Below are 19,629 nucleotides of genomic sequence, written 5' to 3'. Positions count from 1 at the left end.
CCTTTCTTTCCCACTCTCCTGGACCGATCAGTTCCGAGTTGGGCTGTGCCGGTTTCTCATGAGCTGTGTCTCACCTCGCCTGAGACTTCCAGGTAGCCAACACAGGTAGCTAAGGCCCCCGGAAGAAGCCGGTGACTGAAATTTGAACGGGAACAGAACTTTTCAGCCCCACGACGCTTGTGTACCTATCTGGAATTTATGTATTTACATTATTTTCTGATCTACCCCTCTAGGCTGTGAGCTTGTGAGGGGCAAGAAATGTGTCTACCAACTCAGTTATATTGTACTGTCCCAAGCCCCTGCACAAAGTAAGCTCTCAGTAAATATGATTTATTAATTGACTGATTGATTGGGAGACCTTGGTCCTTAGTCCCGTTGAGCTTAACAGCTGGCAGGACGCCTGGATGCTTGCCCAATAAAATGGAGGGAACAACGCTTGCTCGCTACCTCGTTCTCAAACTACTTAGACGATTTAAAGAATTAGTGCTTAACACATAGAAATTCTCTATATGAAAGGTGCAACTCGTGACCACCACTGAGACTTTGAGATTGCCCCTTTGCAGAGAAAGCCTTGATGATGTTCCATCTGGGTTCTTTTCCATGATGCTATTTTCCCTGGCTATGTTCCAAGAGAAAATGTGATGACTCCTCTCATTATTGCCACTGAAAAAATGTCTTAGTATCCTGCTTTCTGGTTGGAGAGAGTTTGTTTACAAGAACGAGTAGGAGGACATCGGGAGAAAACTGATTAATTCCCCCCTCACCCCCCGAGTGGGACACGGGCTTTGAGCCACAGAGAAAACCTCCAGACCAAACTCAACCAGGAAGCTCTGCGATTTCAAAATTTATAAATTATATATAGTCCTGAAGAGTTCAGGCCTGGAAGTCAGAGGACCTGGGTTCTAATCTTGCCTCCTCCACTTGTCTGCCTTGTGAGCATGGGCAAATCACTTCGCTTCTTTGTATCTCAGTTCCCTCATCAGCAAAATGGAGATTCAATAACTGTTCCCCCTCCTCCTCCTTGAGGGCCTCGATTATCTTGTCTCTATCCCAGTGCTTAGTACAGTGGTGGGATACCACAAATATCATAATTATTACTATTATTATTATTCTTGCTTGAAAAGTGCAGACCACACTATGAACCAGCAGGCTGCCACTTCCCAGTCCTATCCAGTAAAGAAGTTTCCACTCCAGTGCTAAGCAACAAAGCCAGAGAGTCATAACAGAGGACACGGGCTAGTGGACAGAGCAATGCCTGGGAGTCAGAAAGACCTGGGTTCTAATCCCGGCTCCCCCACTTGTCTCCCGTGGGAAGCTGGGTCAAGTCACTTCACTTCTCTGTGCTTCGGGTACCTCATCTGTCAAATGGGGATTAAAACTGTTAGCCCCAAGAGGGACATGGACTGTGTCCAACCTGATTTGCTTGTATCTACCCCAGTGCCGGGCACATAGTAAGCGCTTAACAAATACCACCATTATTAAGTGGGAAAGAAAAAAGAGGTATGGAGGTCCCTTATAACTTCACTAGATTATCTGAATTTGAGGCACCAAGGGGTTGAGTTAAACCTGCAGAGCTTCTCAATTAAATTTAGCAGACATTGCTGCCGCATCCAAGCTCAAAGTAGCGTGGCCTAGTGGAAAGACCACAGGCCTGGGAGTCAAGAAAGACCTGTGTTCTACTCGCCACTTGTCTGCTGTGGGACCTTGAGCAAGTCACTTAACTTCTCTGGGCCTCAGTTGCCTCATCTGCAAAACGGGGATTAAGACTGGGAGCCCCATGAGGGACATAGACTGTGTCCAACCTGATTAGCTTATATCTATCCCAGAATTTAGAATAGTGCCTGGCACAGAGTAAGCGCTTAACAAATGCAATGAAAATAAAAAAACTGAAAAATAAAAAACAACAATCCCCTACTGGCTCCCTTTGTTCCTTCGTTTTCCTGATCAGGGGCTTCCAGGTTTTTCTTTAGTAAGGTGGGTGGGGGTGGGGGTGTCTTTCCCTTCCTCCCTAGTGTCAAAGTCCATCTGTCCTGTATCTCTCTTTCCTTTGCTCGAATTGGAGACAGAGAAAGAGAGAATGAATGTCTATGCCCTCCAAACCACTAAGACGGTCAAATATGAAGTTCAGGGGGAATGCAGACTTGCAATAGGAGCTCTGCAGCACTTTATAACAGCCCCTTTGAAACAGGAAACTCCATCAACAATTCCCAGTAGAAAGGGTGGATGGGCATCTCTAAGTGACATTGTGTTTCAGGAAGCTGTTTCGACACTGGTAGTGGCAAAGCGAGGTCATCGAAATTGGTTTCACATAAATGGCTTGGAGATTTTTTTGTTGTTTAAAAAGTCTATTCAGAGCGAAACAACTACTGAACTGACTGTGCAGCAGCTGAAATTTACAGAAACCTGTGTGGTGACATGCAAATGAGGTTAAAGAACATGCATGACAGGTGCTGGGACACCAAAGTGGAAGAGAGCCAAATATCCACAGACTGCTGCCAAAGACTTTCGCACCTCACTGGCAACATTAGCTCTGGTATGTGATTTTACGTGACTCTAGACTGTAAACTCGTTATGGGCGGGGTAAATGTCTGTTAATTCTGTTGGACTGTACTCTTCCAACCTCTAAGTACAGTGCTCTATACATAGTACCACTGATTGATTGGTGGACACTTCTGCAGAGTGAAAGCCTCCCTAAGGAGATAGTCCATAATATGATGCTTGAAAAGGGGGCTGTATCGTGGCTGGCTGAATTGTGAGACAGCTGTTTCCACAAGTTCAAATGCAAGAAACTAGATTCCAGTCCAGGGGCAGCCCTGATGTGTCGGCTGAGGTGATTAAAAATGACACTGTACTTCACTTCTCAACTGATCCTAGGGAATTTTGACCCCTCTCCTATATTCCAAGCATGGCCCCTTCTACTTATTTCCTCAGCTCCCCTTCACTCCATCCACCTACCCCACATTTTTTGTTTCAGGGAAGGATGATGGTAGTGAGCTCTTCTGGCTCAGTGGAAAGAGCCCAGGCTTGGGAGTCAGAGGTCATGGGTTCGAATCCTGCCTCTGCCACTTGTCAGCCGTGTGACTGTGGGCAAGTCACTTAACTTCTCGGTGCCTCAGTTACCTCATCTGTAAAATGGGGATTATCTGTGAGGCTCACATGGGACAACCTGATTACCCTGTGTCTATCCCAGCGCTTAGAACAGTGCTCTGCACATAGTAAGCATTTAACAAATACCAACATTATTATTCCGAAAAAACAAAACCCCGATTACTTGCCATTCAGTTTAGGTCCAATCGAGGTCAGGGTCCCGATTATATTTATGTCCACCCCAAACTAATGCGATGGACATGAAATTCAAGAACATTTGCTTGATTTTGGGCATTCTATACCATTTACTTACTTTTCTATTTTGAAGAATATTGCACAACCGTCTACATGCTTCCTCTCCTGCTCAGACATGATTTTGGCACGTGACTTTGGAGAAAAAAATCCATCATATCCACGCTCCTTTAATGCTGGCAGAAAGAGTGTGAAGTATTGCTCTGTTTCTACTTCCTGAGATAAGAAAAGAGAGTCATTACCTACCTGACACTGAGAAAACACAGATTAAAACACCAAAAATGCTCAGAGAGGGGAGACTAACTTAAAACAAATAGCTTAGAAAAAGTTGCCTCTTGCTTCTCTTTCCTCCCCTTCTGGACTGTAAACTCACTGTGGGCAGGGAACATGTCTACCAACCCGGCTGTATTGTCCTCTTCCAAGTGCTTAGTACAGTGCTCTGCACACAGTAAGTGCTCAATATATACTGATAAATGTTTTCAAGGGGAGATGGTTATGGGAAAAGAGAAAGAAGAACTTCAAACTTTTTAATATAAAAGATATTCAAGATATCCTTCCATTTTTCCCCCAAGCTAGAAACAATTTGCTTCATAACCCTTATGGGACTTGTCAATTTAGTTTGCTTTTTTAAACCATCATCTAATAACAATAATAATAATTGACAAAACGGCAATAGTGGCATCGGTTTATGATGCTTATGATGCTTACGTGCTTATGATGTGCCAAGTACTGGTCTAAACACTGAGGTAGAGACAAGGAAAGTAGGTTGAATGCAGTCCCTGTCCCACATGGGGTTCCAATTCTAAGGGGGAGGGAGATGATGAAACCGAGGCACAGAGGGCAAATGACCTTCCCAGGGCCGCACAAGTAGGCAAGTGGCAGAGTTGGGCTTGGAACCCAGGCCCCCTTACTCCCAGGCCTGGGCTCTACCAACTAGATCAATGCTGCTTCTCCTCCAGTACCCGTTCTATGATATTTTGAAAATTACAAGGAAAGTTATCAGTGAGGAGAAGTTGTCTGTAAGTCCACTGGTGCTAAGCACTCACACTGCCTCAAAGACAACAGGGATATATGTCTTTCCATGCAAGGTGGATTTCTTTGAAATAAAGTTGTTAGAGCAAGCAATCGAGCTAAGGAGCTCAGCATTCTGAATTTCAGCCAATGAATGTTTAGGGATGGCAAAAGAAGGTGAACCATAGTATAATTTTTTAAATGTTTTTTAATGTCTCAACATTTGGAGTTGGACCAAACCATTATGTGGAGACACCAATTCCCCTACAGCTCCCATTGGGATGATGATGATGGTATTTCTTAAGCGTTAAAGAAGCAGCGGAAAGAGAATGGGGCTTGGGACTCTAACCCTGGCTCTGCCATTTGTCTGCTGTGCAACCTTGGGCAAGTCACTTCGGTTTTCTGTGCCTCAGTTACCTCATCTGTAAAATGGGGAGTCTGTGAGCCCCATGTGGGACAAGGACTGCATTCAACCTGATTAGCTTATATCTACTCCAGCACTTAGTATGGTGGCTGGGACATAGTGAGCGCTACTCTAGATAGTTATGGACAGGGAATGTGTCCGATAATTCTATTGTACCGTACTCTCCCAAGCACTTAGTACAGTGCTCTGCACAGAGTAAGCACCAAGTTTATACCACTGATTAACGAATACCATTAAAAAAAGGCACTTACTATGTGCCAAGCAGGGGTAAATACAATATCATCAAGTTGGACACAGTCCCTGTAACCCATGGCTCAGTTTAAAGGAGAAGGAGAATGGGCACTGAATCACCACTTACAGCTGAGAAAACTGAGGCAGATAGAAATTAAGTGACTTGCCCAAGGTCACGCAGCAGCTAAATGGCATAGCCGGGGTTAGAACCCAGGTCCTCTGACTCCCTGGCCTGTGCTCTTCCTTCTCTGCCACACTGCTTTGGAGGGATGAGCTTCTCTCTCTAAAAGCAAAGTCATCTTTTCTCATTCCAAAATTTCACATCCCGCTATTCATAATATTTTCCTGTGACTAGCTGCTTACATTTTCAGCAGGAGTGCATACCTTTAACCGGTAAGCTTAACATTGCTGTAATTTTTTTTTCATTCTTGTGGATTGAGTTTTTGTGGGGGATAGCTCTACTCTCCTCTCCCCAACCACAGAGGTCCCTTCCTTCACCCTGTCTCCCCAAAGAGCTCTTGGTGGACAGGGCTCAGTTCTTGAATGTCTAGTGAATGTTCCAAAGTACCAGAGTAGTCCTCTGCAAAGCGTAGGCCAATAAATGCTGTTGCTAATGACTAAAAATGGGTGTTCTATAGGAGTCGGCCCCTCTTTTCACCCATCTGTCTTTAGCAGTGTGGCCAAGTGGAAAAAGCACAGGGCTAGGAGTCAGAAGGACCTGGGTTCTAATCCCGGCTCCTCCATACGTCCTCTGTGTAATCTTAGGCACTTCACTTCTCCGTGCCTCAGTTCCCTCACTGGTAAAATGGGGATAAAGACTGTGAGCCCCATGTGGGACATGACTGAGCCCCATGTGGCTGATTATCATGTATCTACCCCAGTGCTTGATACAGTGCCTGGCAGGTAGCGAGCGCTGAACAAATCCTGCAATTATTTAGGTGAATATGAGCAACTGAATTTTCACCCTGTTACCTGAAGACTGATGATGTCTGCATCACAGTTAACAATTTCTTCCATGATTCCCTTTTTCCTGTACTCCCAGTTTAGTGCCCAGGATGGGCAGTAGCCGTATAGCTGCCGGGTGGCGTATTTATCGCACAACACATTGTAACACATAACCGTGAATGATGCTAAGAAAGGGGAGAAAAAAAATGGATCCAAAAAAAAAAAAATGAGGCAAATTTTTCTCTCTACACAATTTTCTGTAACAACCCCTCCAGTTTCCCACCTCCCCTGACACCTTTACCACACCGAACAGATCGTGGCCGAGATCCCCTCAGGGGAAAACCTCTGGTCTGGTCTCTTATTTATCCTCTAGACTGTAAACTCGTTGTGGGCAGGGAATGTGTCTGTTTATTGTTGTATTGTACTCTCCCATGCACTTAGATACGGTGCGCTGCACACAGTAAGCGCTCAGTAAATACGATAATGAATGAGTGAATTATCCACTGCCTTGCTCCTATAAACTCTCTCTTCAAGTCCTGTTCTTGCCTCTTATGGCTCTAAGCCAAAGAGTGCCAAGAAGCAGCGTGGCTCAGTGGATGGATCACGTGCTTGAGAGTAGGAAGGACCTGGGTTCTAATCCCTGCTCTGCCACACTTCTGCTGGGTGACCTTGGGCAAGTCACTTCCCTTCCTCTGTGCCTCAGTTGCCTCATCTGTAAAATGTGGATAAGACTCTAAGCCCAATGTGGGACAGGAACTGTGTCCAATCTGTATCTTACCTCAGTGCTTAGAACAGTGCTTGGCACAAAATAAGCACTTGAAAATTACCATTATTATTATTGTTCAGAGAAGCCAGAGAAGCAGCAAGGCTTAGGGGAAAGGCTTGGGAGTCAGACGTCGTGGGTTCTAATCCCGGCTCCACCATTTCTCGGCTGTGTGACCTTGGGTAAGCTAGTTAACTTCTCTGTGCCTCAGTTACCTCATCTGTAAAATGGGGATTAACACTGAGAGCCCCATATGGGACAACCTGATTACTTTGTATCTACCCTGCGCTTAGAACAGTGCTTGGCACATAGTAAGCATTTAAACACCATCATCATTATTATTATTATTATAAGGACCTGGATTCTAATCCCAGCCCAAGGAGCAGCACTATGACTTTCCCCCTCCCCAGCACTCTGCCATCTTGATCCAAAGTTCCCTCTCAGAGGGCAACTATTACACTGCACCCTCCCAAGTGCGTAGCACAGTGCTCTGCACACAGTAAGCGCTCAATGAATACCACTGATTGATTTGGCCCAATTTGGAGTAGCCAGGATCACTTTTTGAGGCTTTGGGTCTTGTTTACCGGGCCCTCCGGCACACCTACGTACAAAGGTGAATAGCCCAAAGTTTAGGCTTGAATGCCAAGCCCTAGTTGCTTGGGTTGTAGTTAGAGCATGGGCCTGGGAGCCAGAGGGACTTGAGTTCTAATCCTGGCTCTGCCACTTGTCAGCTGTCACCTTGGGCAAGTCGCTTCACTTCTCTGTGCCTCAGTTGCCTCATCTGTAAAAGACTGCATAAAAGATTAAGATTGTGACCCCATGTAGGACATGGACTATGTCCAACCTGATTACCTTGTATCTAACCCAGCGCTTAGAACAGTGCATGGCACATGGTAAGAGCTTAACAAGCACCATTTTTTTTTTTTAGGAAAAAAAGGTGGGGGCAAAAAAGCCCAAACAAAAATACTGAAAGGACCCTCAAAGGATGAGGGGGAAGGAGAGGAGGCATGCTCAATTCTCCTGGATACCAAAGTCCCCTTAACTCATTCCTTTGTAGCTCAGGGATGCAGTCCTGTGCCATGGAGGGTTGAGTAGCCTCTTACCCAGGACGGGCCAATGACTGACCATGGATTGCTGGTCTGGGTTCCCCCCAAGTTGATGCCCAGCTCTTTATAATTTAATTGATCATCATCACCTTCTGTTCATGGCAGCCTCTTAGGTTACCATCAAATTATTTCAGGCCACTGGCTAACACTTCCCTTCAAGATGCATTCAGACAGGGCAAGCCAAAGAACACAGTCATTACCAAGGCCAGCGCATGAGAGAGCAATTTCCCTAAGCTTTTCCTTTATTATGAAAAATGGGGCTGCTTGAGAGCGAGATGCACCCCCCCCATGTGGTACTTATTAAATGCTTACTATATGTCAGGCATTGCATTATGTGCTGAGGTAGAGACAAGCTAATCAGGTTGGACACAGTCCATGTCCCACATGGGGCTCACAGTCTTAATCCCCATTTTACAGATGAGGTAACCGATGTCCAGAGACGTTTAGCTGACTTGCCCACAGTCACATAGCAGACAAGTGGCAGAGCCGGGATTAGAATCGAGGGCCTCTGACTTCCAGGTCCGTGCTCTTTCCACTAGGCCACGCTGCTTTTCCCAACCTTCCCTTTAAGATGTTTCTCCTTCTAGGATTGCTGGGAAAACTGGAGTGTATAGTCCTGGGGATGGTAGAGGAAGTGGGGAAGCAAACACTCTCACACGCGCACATACACAACCCCCACCTCTTGCAAAACATCAGATGCTGCCAAAAGTTTACTGCAGCACTTTCGTTGTGCACATATGAATTGGAGGAAATTTTAAACACGTCTGTGCTTCTGACCACAGCCACGCACACATTTCTGGCACAGTCGTGGACTGCCCTCCCACCCGGCCTCACCGCCGGTAATAGAGACCTTATTAATGGAAATGCTGACACTGTCCTAGTTACAGTTGCCTGATGATCATAACAATACTGTGCCAATTAAACTCATGTTATTAACTCCGGAAGCCACGCCACGATGCCTCATTGCCCGGCAAGCTCTTTCTTTAGACCGGGGACGCATTCCTTTTGCACAAAACGGGCCTGGGCAGCAGCAAGGTGGCCTCCTCTCCTCCTCCCAAATGCACCGAGGACAGTCACTGTTCCCGCCTTTCCAAACCGACCCTCCTCCCATTCGATGAGTCAATGAAACTACATGCCAACACGGCAGGAATGAGAGGAACGTGACTGAACAGACAGAATTAGATGTTTGAAGCTAATCTCAGGAAAACTCCCCTCAGAGAAAAGTCAGTTGTTGCTCTGAAGTTTCTCCTTGAGGGGTGGACCTCCACAGCCAAGGACCCTTCTGGGCCCCCAGATACTCCTTTCTCTGGGGCAACTGGCTATGAAGGACCATGCTTGATGCTTCAGAGACGGTGGGGAGATAAAAAAAAACCTGATGCCCAAACTTGCTTAGCCCAGATTTGCTTGCATCCTTTCCAGTGGGTCACTAACTGGAATTAAGTTAACTGGATTTAGGAAGCTTCTACCAACAACGGCAACTCTCTATCTCATTCATTTCTCCCAGTTCTCCTTCCTTTACATATGAAGCAAAATCCATGAAATTTTGCCCATGCCGGATGCCTTCGCTCACCAAATTAGCGTCACCTTTAAAAAAAAATAAGATAAAATAAAATTGCCCCACAACTTTTACGGAGAGTGTGCAACTTCGATTGGTGCCATTTCCCACTCATTTATTTATTCATTCATTCAGCTGTATTTATTGCATGCTTATCGTGTGCAGAGCACTGCACTAAGCGTTCGGGAGAGTACAAAATAACTAACAGACACATCACACACAGAGTCAATGAAGAAAGAGAAGAAGAGTTTACCTGAGGGCAGAATTTGGTCTCGTTCTTTTAATGTAATCCACGGCCTCGGAGGAAGCTGCTCTGGGTGAACTGAAATATTTAAAATAACGCACTTTTAGAACAATGACAAAATTCATTCATTCAGTCATATTTACGGAGCGCTTATTGTGTGCAGAGCACTGTACTAAGCGCTTGGAAAGTACAATTCAGCAACAGATAGAGACAATTCCTACCCAACAATGGGCTCACAGTCTAGAAAGGGGGAGACAGATAACAAAACAAAAGAAGTAGACAGGCATCAAGAGCATCAACATAGACAGAATAATGGAAATATATCATTAATAAAATAAATAGAATAATAAATATAAAGCTATATTCACAAATGTTTTGGGGTGGGGGGTAGAGGCAGGAACACAGCTTACATTCGTCAGACCAAATTGCTGCACTCCCTCATCGGGCAACAGGGTTCCTACAAGCCCGGCCTGAGAGGAAAGACCTTCTGCCCCTTCCCGCTAAATGCTGGGAGACAAACGGGTCTGAGGCGAGCAGAGGCCGGGATGCTGGGAGCCACCGTGGACTCCGGGAACCGTGCGGGACTATGGCAGGACCCGCTTCCTCCCACCAAGCCTCGAGGAAGCCAAATCTGTCTTCCCAACCTTTGGAATGCCGGGAAGGTTGTGGCAAGGGACAGCCACAGTCAGAGGCCTGGGAACTTGCCCCTACCAAGTACTGTTTTACCACCACACCTGAATGTCGATGTTTTGAACGGCTTAATTTTTCACTTGCTCGAGGTAGTGGAGTCTTATGGTTCTGTCTTTCCTCCTCGCTTGTGGGCTGGGCTCCATATAGTCACTGATTTCCCTGTTTTTACTTCATTCATTCATTTCAATCATATTTACTGAGCGCTTACTATGTGCAGAGCACTAAGTGCTTGGAATGTATAATTCTGTACTCAATAGTAATAATGATAATGATATTTATTAAGTGCTTACTATGTGTCAAGAACTATTCTAAGCACTAGGGTTGATACAAGCTAATCAAATTGGGCCCAATCTGTGTTTCCCATGGGGCTCATAATCTTAATCCCCATTTTACAGATGAGGGAACTGAGGCCCAAAGAAGTGAAGTGAGTTGCCCGAGGTCACACAGCAGGCAGGTGATGGAGCCGCGATTAGAACCCGTGACTTTCTGACCTCCAGGCCCGTGCTCTATCCACTATATGCTGGCCCTCCCCTCCCCACACCCCAAAACCTTTGTGGGTTTGAGGCCACAACTGCTCTGTAGCCATATTCTTTGCTTGAAAGAAATGACAATCAGATTTCACACTGTGCATGCAGACTTTTGGGCAAGTCACCTCAGTTATCTCATCTATAAAATGGAGATTAAAACTGCAAGCCCCATGTGGGACAGGGACTCTGTCTTAGTACAATGCTCTGGACACAGAAAGCACTCAGTAAATACGATTGAATGAACCTGATTTGCTTGTATCCAGCTCGGCGCTTACAGTGCCTACTGCACAGTAAGCGCTTAACCAATACCAAAATTATTATTCTTCTTATTTCCAGGAGGCAGAGCAACAGACACCAGTTGTGGGAATGTTAGAGGACATAGTCTGTCAAAGGTGGCTTATGAAACCCTAGATCCATAAAGGAAATAGCCAAAAAGAAAAAACAAAACAAAACCACCAAGAGAGAAGACAAAAAAGCCCCTAAAAACAATGTCCCTACCTCCGGCCCCCCACAGCCACCCTACTCCCACCCACTGACACCAAGGTCCATGGGCGGTTTTCCAGTCTGCAGGCTGCTATTACCCGATTTTTTGCTTCCAAACTCCCACACGCTCCAGGAATGGAGTTAAGAACCCAATAGACCACATCTAAGGCAACAACAACAATTTGCTTTCAATGCTGTTTTCAAAGGAACAAACGGACCCTCTGCAATCCCTTTCAAAAACAGTCAAGTGTTTTTCCAGCCCCAACTGCACAAAAATCAAACGGACACGCTCGCTCCTTTGGAACTGCAATTACCCAATGGGCCGACCAGATTCGATATTTGAAAAGGTACTGCGTGTTCTGATTCATCTGACTCTCAAATGAGTTCCGAGTCCCTAAAATCTACATCAAGAATGAAATGGCCGAGGCCCTCGTTCTTCCATGGCAACTCGCTTCACGAACAATAATGTGAGGCAATTTGGGAGAATTTTGGCTTTAAAGCACTCAATCACCTTGCCCCCTTCTACCACACCTCGCTGTTTTCCCACAACTCAGCCCGCACATCGCAATCCTCTAATGCCAACCTTTCCACTGTACGTGGATCTCCTCTCTCGCTGCCGACCTCGCGCTCCCGTCCTGCTTCTGGTCTGAAACGCCTTCCTTCTTCATATCCAACAGACAACTACTCTCCACCTCTTCAAGGTCTTATTGAAAGTATATCTCCTCCAAAAGGCCTTCTCTAAGCTCTCTTTTCTTCCTCTCCCTTCTGTGTCATTCTGACTTGCTCCCTTCATTCATCCCCTCACAGCCCTCACATCCATATCCGTTGTTTATTTATTTATATTAATGTCTGTCTCCCCCTCTAGACTGTGAGCTTGTTGCAGGTAGGGAATGTGTTTTACTACACTCTCACAAGCACTTAGTACAGTGCTCTCTCTGCAGACAGTAAGCACTCAATAAATACAACTGATTGAGTGGTTGAGTTCCCTACTTGGCATCTCATTCCCCTCTGCTCCAAAGGGAGTTTACCATTGGGAGAAGCCATTGGCTGCATAGATTTGAGACCCGAAGATGTCTATTTAGGACACTTACTGGACTGAACCCAACCTTTTCTCCTCACCTCTCTCCCCACCCTGCTATCAACAGGCCGGCTGCCAGTAAGTGAAAGCATGAGGGAGTTGGTAGCTCAAGGAAGGAGGCCGCCAGCTCTACCACGGAAGCGACCGGGTGAGCTTATGGTAGCCATGACTTTTAGGCTCAGAATGGCCAATCGTGCCTCAAAAGAACAATCTACCAGAGTCGCTCCCCACAACCCAAGAGCATTTTGGAATCTCCACGGATGTAACACACTACGGTAGGACCGGCCTACGTTAATGGCCCGAGACCCCAAAATGCAAGCCCATTTAGCCAACCGCTTTTCCCAGGAGTCTACGGCAGGGGTTGGGCTACCCGTCTAGACCGTGGAGGACACAGTTTAAATGGAGTCACCTGCTAGATTGTCGAGCATGAAGTTCAGTAGCTTTCGTGTTCCATCTGGGTCCTGGTATAAGCTGAGAATATCCTGTGATAAAGGATTGCCTGAAACGGAAGACGAAAGGATCAGAATGGCCCAACCGCCGAATGCTTGGAATGGACATAGGAAAATTTGCACTTGATCGGGTCAAATTTTTTAGATGCTGCCTTAAAGAATGTCTCAGCCTTGTTTCTCTCTTTTGCATTAATGAAAAGCCATCTTTATGACAAGACTTGTTACAAAGGGGACCTCTGTAACAAATACCATTTAAAACATCTTAAGGGGAGCATTGCACAAGGGCTTCAATCCCCTCTAGATTATACACTCATTTTAGGTAAGGGGTGTGTCTTTTGTGTTGTGGTACTGTATTTTCCTGAGCGCTTAGTATGATGATCTGTACACGGTAAGTGTTCAATACATACGACTGACTGATTGAGAGGACCTAAAAAATTTTCAAGAGCTTAGAAGATAGAGGGAACCCTGCTCGATTATGATGGGGGCTAAATTCTCCCTTGTACACAAGCCCACGAGTTAGAGAAAGAAGTGACCAACTTCACGATGGGGATGGGAAGATGCAAAAGCGGAATTCCCAAAGGCAGAGATCAGAGGGCACTTCCCTCTGCAGCCATGTGCTAAGTTCAATGCTTTGCGAAGACTTTTGCTCTCAAAAGAGATTGATGATGATGACAGTGATGAAGGTCGGGAAACAACAGACACAGATGTCATTAGGGAACTGAGGACCCCCGAAAGGATGACCTGGCGTCGAATGGAGTCGGGGGCTGTCCCGAAAACTATCTCCCAAACCCACTGCTCACTGGAGGTTGCTGCCCCGAGAGCCGAGAAAACGCTCTGAAATCAAATCCGGCTAAACAGTAAAAGGCCAGAACCAGCGAGAAAGCAACCCAAAAAGGCAGCTAAAAAGGACCGTTCCTTGAAGGGAGCCGGGTTTTGAGGTAGTGGATAGAGCACAGGCCTGTGAGTCCGATCGTCATGGGTTCTAATCCCGGCTCCACAACTTGTCTGCTGTGTGACCTTGGGCAACTCACTTCACTGGGCCTCAGTTACCTCATCTGTAAAATGAGGATTGAGACTCTAAGCCCCATATGGGAAAGAGACTGCTCCAACTCAGTTTGCTTGTATCCACCCCAGTGCTTAGTACGATGCCAGTCACATAGTAAGTGCTCAACAAATACCATCATTATTATTATTATTCGATAGCATTTATTGAGCGCTTACTATGTGCAGAGCACTATACTAAGTGCTTATAATAATAATTGTAGTATTTGTAAAGCACTTACTATGTGCCGAGCATTGTTCTAAGCGCTGGGGTAGATACAAGGTAATCAGGGTGTCCCATGTGGGGCTCACAGTCTTAAGCCCCATTTTACAGATGAGGCAACTGAGGCACAGAGAAGTGAGGTGACTTGCCCAAAGTCACATAGCTGATTAGTGGCAAGCTGGAATTAGAACCCATGACCTCTGACTCCCAAGCCCATCCTCTTTCCACTAAGCCACGCTGCTTCTCAGTGATTGAGTGTACTTTACTGAAGCAGCTAAGCTCTGTTTGGTTTCCTAAATCAACAGGATTCTTTGATATTTGGGTCAAAAGACTCAGGGAATAACTTGAACCACTTCAAGAAAGCATTCCAACAGGTAAATTCTGGGGAATTCTTTCCTTTTCCCACCGCCCCACCTCAAGAATACACCTTCAAGTACTTTTTAGAATACTGAAGGGGGGTGTGATGTGGAATCCTTGCAGAGCAGTGCAAGAATATTAGAGGTGTTTGCAACTAGAGAAGAGAGTCTAAAATTGCTTAATGTCCCTGTGCAGTGATTTTTAGGGGCAGAGGACAATTCTCTCCAGCCTCTTCCAGTTTTGCACTGGCTAAAACAATTCATGACATGGATTCTGGAACAACATGTAAAAGCATACTGGATAAAGCACGGGCGTGGGAGTAAGAAGGTCATGGGTTCTAATCCCAGCTCTTCCACTTGTCTGCTGTGTGACCCGGGGCAGGTCACTTCACTTTTCTGGACCTCAAGTTACTTCATCTGTAAAACGGGGATTGAAACTGAGCCCCATGTGGGACAGGGACTGTGCCCAACCCATTTGCTAGTATCCATCCCAGTGCTTAGTACAGTGCCTGGCACTCATTAAGCACTTAACGAAAACCACAATTATTATTATAATTAAAAGCAATCCTGCAGGCTGACTATAATGAGTGTGCCCCATTCTTCCCTCCCTGCACAAATTCACATTTTTTTCTATTAGATTGCAACATTCTAGAGGGAAAGAAATGGCCCGGCCAAATGGAAAGACCATGGGTCTGGGAGTCAGAGGATCTGGGTTCTAATACTGGCTCTGCCAATTGCTTGCTCTGTGACCTTGGGCGAGTCACTTCACTTCTCTGTGTCTCAGTTTTCCTCTTCTCTCTCCTACTTAAGACTGTGAGCCTTAAGTGGAACAGGGATTGGGTCCAACCTGATTAACCTGTATCTATCCCAGTGCTTAGAACAGTGTCCGACAAATAGTAACCACCTAAAAATATCCTAAAAAAATAAGTTCTGCAGGGAGTAACATGTCTTTGGCTTCTGTTATTCTTTCCCAAATGCTCATTACAGTGTTTTGCTACTTTAAGGAGCCCCTCTTAGGGCCGCACCTGGAGAATTTTCAGTACTCTACCAGTCTCGGCTATGGAAGGGAGAGTCAAGCAGAGGCATATTCCTTCCATTTCTAGCTTGTCTAGTGGCCAGCCAGTGGAAGACAATCTGCTACAAGTCAAAACTCACTCATGCTGGGCAGCAGCGGCATGGGAGGGAGTTGAGGGTGGAGTTTTAGACTATAAGCCCGTCACTGGGCAGGGACTGTCTCTATCTGTTGCAGATTTGTACATTCCAAGCGCTTAGTACAGTGCTCTGCACATAGTCAGTGCTCAATAAATACTTTAAATGAATGAGATTCAAGTTTACCGTGCAGAAGGAGGCAATGGTAAACCACTCCTGGATTTTTTTTTTTTACCAAGAAAACTCTCCTGATCCACTACCAGAACGATCGCAGATGGAGAGCGGGGCGTTCTGGGAGAGATGTGTCCGTGGTGTCGCTATGGATCGAAAACGACTCGACGGCATACGACGAGACTTTAAGAAGAGAGGGGAGAGGAGGAGATAGAGACCCCGACCTCTTCTCCACCTCCCACCTTATTCCTTCCTAGAGCAGATTATTGCAGATAGCCTGGTGGGAATAGTTGTTGAGGCTCTGGCTCTGAAGCCTGAAGGGAATTCTCCATTCCTTAGGCCAGTGGTTGAAAAGCCCTACCCTCCTTCAAAAGGTAGAGACAGGATGGCTTAAGAGACTCATTTTCCTGATTGTTTAATACTCCGAAGAGAACAGGGTGGATTTTGCTAAAGGGCACAAAATACAGTAGGATCGTTTAAAGGCACCTGAAAACAACTACCTCACATTGCAACGGCTCCCAAAGCCCGCAGGATCAATCACTAGAACTACTCTGATTTCTTTATTGGATTTCTACAAAAATTTGTGCCTGCTCTCTCACGCATCCTGGCCAGCCACTGCAGTCTTAGGAGTTTGAGGAAAGACCTCGAGAGGCTCCGATTTTCTTTCTGAAACTGTTTCTAAATTCGGTCCCATGGTTGGGAAGACGCCGGGGCGAGGTATTAAACAGATCGTGCCCCCGCAAGAGAGGGAAAAGCAGCTCCACTCGCTCATCTAGGGGTATCCAGGGCCAAGCTGTGTTCAACAGCACAGGGTGTGAAGAGCTTATGGGCAGCAAGGCAGGGTCAACAAAGACCCTGAGAAAGACAGAAGTCGGTGACCAAGAGGCTTCGGAGAGAGAGAGACAGATCCCCCAAGGACCCCAGTCCGGAAGAACTCCTCGCTTTCTTGGTAAAAGAAAAGGGTTCCAGAAGCAGTGGCTAAGTGCTGGGATTGAAACTATTCAGTTAGGTTAACGAGAAGTCGCTGGATGGGTGGGCATCACAACGGGAGCTGTGGGAGTGAGGGACTAGAATGCCAATTTCTCTTTCCAGGGAGCTTACCAATCAGCCAGCCTGTGGGAGCGGGGTCTTGTTCGGTGCCAGGAACTAAGCGGGAGTGAGCCCCGCTGGCAAGTGGGTGGGTGGGAGCCGGCCTGGGAATAAGGAGGGCTGTCACCTCAGCCGGGAGAAAAGTGCTCAATCTCCCCGCCCCCCTACCATGCAGCGTGACCCAGTGGAAAGAGCACAGGTTTGGGAGCCAGAGAACATGGGTTCTAATCCCGGCTCCTCCACTTGTCGGCTGTGTGACTGTGGGCGAGTCACTTCACTCCTCTGGGCCTCAGTTAACTCATCTAGAAATTGGGGAGATCGAGAGCCCTACGTGGGACAGGGACCGTGTCCCACCTGATTACCTTGTATCTACCCCAGTGCTTAGAACAGTGCTTAACACATACCACAGTTACTTCGACTATTAACCACGAGTCCGGGGCATTCCGTTATTTCACTCAAGCCTGGTGCCAAAGTCCCAGCACCAAACACTCGACTCCTCTTCGAGTGCACCGGCTCCATGCCAAGATGAAAGAAACGGGGGCCTTGGTTTGATAGTGAACGCCAAAAATAACTTTGGGCCCCTCGCAAGGGCTTGGCAGAGAAGTGTACTAAGAGGTATCGAACAAGCGTCAACTGAACATTGGGAATTCTATGCCGCTTATAATTAAAATAATAATGATAATAATAATGATAGTATTTGTTGAGCACTTACTACATGCCAGGCACTGTACTAAGCGCTAGTGTGGATACAAGCAAATCGAGTTGGACACAGAGTGGAGCTCACAATCTCAACCCCCATTTTACAGATGAGATAACCGAGGCACAGAAGGGTGAAGTGACTCGCCCAAGGTCACAAAGCAGACAAGTGACAGAGCCAGGATTAGAACCCGAGACCTTCTCCCAGGCCTGTACTCTATCCACTATGCCATGCTCCTTCTGAATATCATGTGATGAACCTCAACGCCCAACCTAAGGATCTGCTTTTGTGCAACAAAGGGTGGTACCCGTCTAACAGCAATTCCAATTACACGGTTGGTCCAGCCTCTTTTATGAGAATGAGCTGGTTCCGATTAGAAACAAGACAAAGTGTTGCAAGGACTGAATTTCAAATCCCCTGGGCTAGATTCTCAGGATATATTTTAGAAGGAATTGCTTTTCCCTCATCTCTCCCTTTAATTATGTTCAGTAGAACTCAGTATGGTGTCCTGGCACATAGTAAGCGCTTAAATACCATTTTTAAAAAATGAGCTAATGAAGCTCCTCTATGCAACTGTGAATGCCACAAGCTCGTCTTGGGAAGGCAACAAGCCTACCAACTCTGTTGTATTAGACTCTCCCAAGCACTTAGTACAGAGCTCTGCCCACAGGAAGCACTCAAATACCACTGACTGATTCTCTGGGGGACGAAAATGGTCTTGGTTAAAAAGAAAACCAGCAGGTGCTTTTAAAATGATGGTCAGGCCAGTTTATCTTCAAATATAAAGGACTCTGTTTCTTCTAATTGCCTTTCCTTGTGGGTACTAATCACCCTTTTTGAGTTTGGAAACAGTGGATCTAAGGTCTGCTTTTAAGAATTCAAAAGCTACACAAACCTCTGCCATTGCTATGCAGCAAGATAAAAATGATCTTCCTTGTTCATTTGCTCAATGAATATGATTCAATGAAAACATATGCAATTGGTAGGATTTATATAAATAACTTTGCTGGTTTTCCTGTCTGCACGGAGCTGTAACACAAACTGATTTTAGGAAGCGCTGCCCAATAATAATTGATTGTCGAAATAGGAAGGCAGTAGTCAACTGTGCATATAAAGATAATATACTTAGGCTAATTGTATTTACAGAGTAGAACCACGTACTTGGTTTTACAGTGTTTTTCTCCCCCTTATGATTACAAAATTTGCTGTGTCGGTTTATGTACTTGTCTATACTTGGCATGAGGTTTTTGTGGCCGAGATTTTAGTTTTGCAACGATTTACCGAAAACCAGTCTTAGTGGAAAAAAACAAAAAAACAATGGGAACGAATTCTAATTCTAGTCCCAATTTGAAACAGGTTTCCAACAGTAGAAGACTAAAGAGCCCTCTTCCTCCTTCTGCCCATCCCCTCCCCCCTACCAGATGCTTCTCCTAAAGAACATTTTTAAACAGGCTATGTTTCTTGGGTTAGGGATGGGCCACTTATCAGGCATAACAGCAACAAAATTCCCAGCTTCCTGTGGAAATCTTAAGTTATTGTTTCATCGAAGCACACCCTCGCAATCCTTCAGCCTTGAAACCTGTCGGGAAAATAAATGCAAATTATTACTCACCTTTCAACCCTAGAGTTTGCAGCTGGAAGAGCCGTCCAAGCTCATAAGGCAAAACCCGTAACAGATTGTTATTTAAAAGCAATTCCCTGTAACAGAGAGAAAACAAAATTCACCTATGAGGAATTTTAACGTTGGGGTAAAGAACTTCATCTCGCCCTAAATGACTTTATTGATATTCATATATTAGTTACTAAAGTAAAACACTAGGGAAGAACACCACAATGCTCAGCAGTGTTCCATTGGCAATAATTAATGGGGGAGGAAAAACTATCCAAAGAGAAAGATACATTTCTCACTGTCTAAAAAGTCAAAGATGAGGGAAGTTCCTAAATCAGAGCAACTATTTCTCTCCCCTCTACCTTGCGATGGGATTGCTTGGACACCAGCTGCTTTTTACACCTCAGGAATCCCAAAGGAAATAATAACAATAATAATAAAAATTGTAT

The 19,629-nt window shown here is 45.7% G+C and overlaps 1 protein-coding gene and 1 non-coding gene across 4 annotated transcripts in view; one reads left to right on the top strand and one right to left on the bottom strand.

Annotated features, from left to right (window-relative positions):
- Positions 1 to 19,629, bottom strand: part of CNOT6L (CCR4-NOT transcription complex subunit 6 like) — a 90,539-nt gene that overhangs the window by 18,859 nt on the left and 52,051 nt on the right. For all 3 annotated transcript variants that reach the window (XM_029073147.1, XM_029073148.1, XM_029073149.2), the window contains 5 exons: positions 19,184 to 19,269; positions 12,806 to 12,895; positions 9,628 to 9,696; positions 5,978 to 6,135; positions 3,401 to 3,555 (listed from right to left, as the gene is read on the bottom strand). In XM_029073147.1, coding sequence (XP_028928980.1) covers positions 3,401 to 3,555; positions 5,978 to 6,135; positions 9,628 to 9,696; positions 12,806 to 12,895; positions 19,184 to 19,269 — 558 coding nt within the window. The remainder of the gene's footprint in view (positions 1 to 3,400; positions 3,556 to 5,977; positions 6,136 to 9,627; positions 9,697 to 12,805; positions 12,896 to 19,183; positions 19,270 to 19,629) is intronic.
- Positions 15,473 to 15,610, top strand: LOC114814843. Its single transcript, XR_003762640.1, has one exon. It is a non-coding gene; the product is annotated as a small nucleolar RNA SNORA7 (small nucleolar RNA).

Source organism: Ornithorhynchus anatinus, chromosome 10 (genome assembly GCF_004115215.2).
Source record: "Ornithorhynchus anatinus isolate Pmale09 chromosome 10, mOrnAna1.pri.v4, whole genome shotgun sequence".
NCBI lineage: Eukaryota > Metazoa > Chordata > Mammalia > Monotremata > Ornithorhynchidae > Ornithorhynchus > Ornithorhynchus anatinus.
This window is presented reverse-complemented; position numbering and strand designations above follow the sequence as displayed.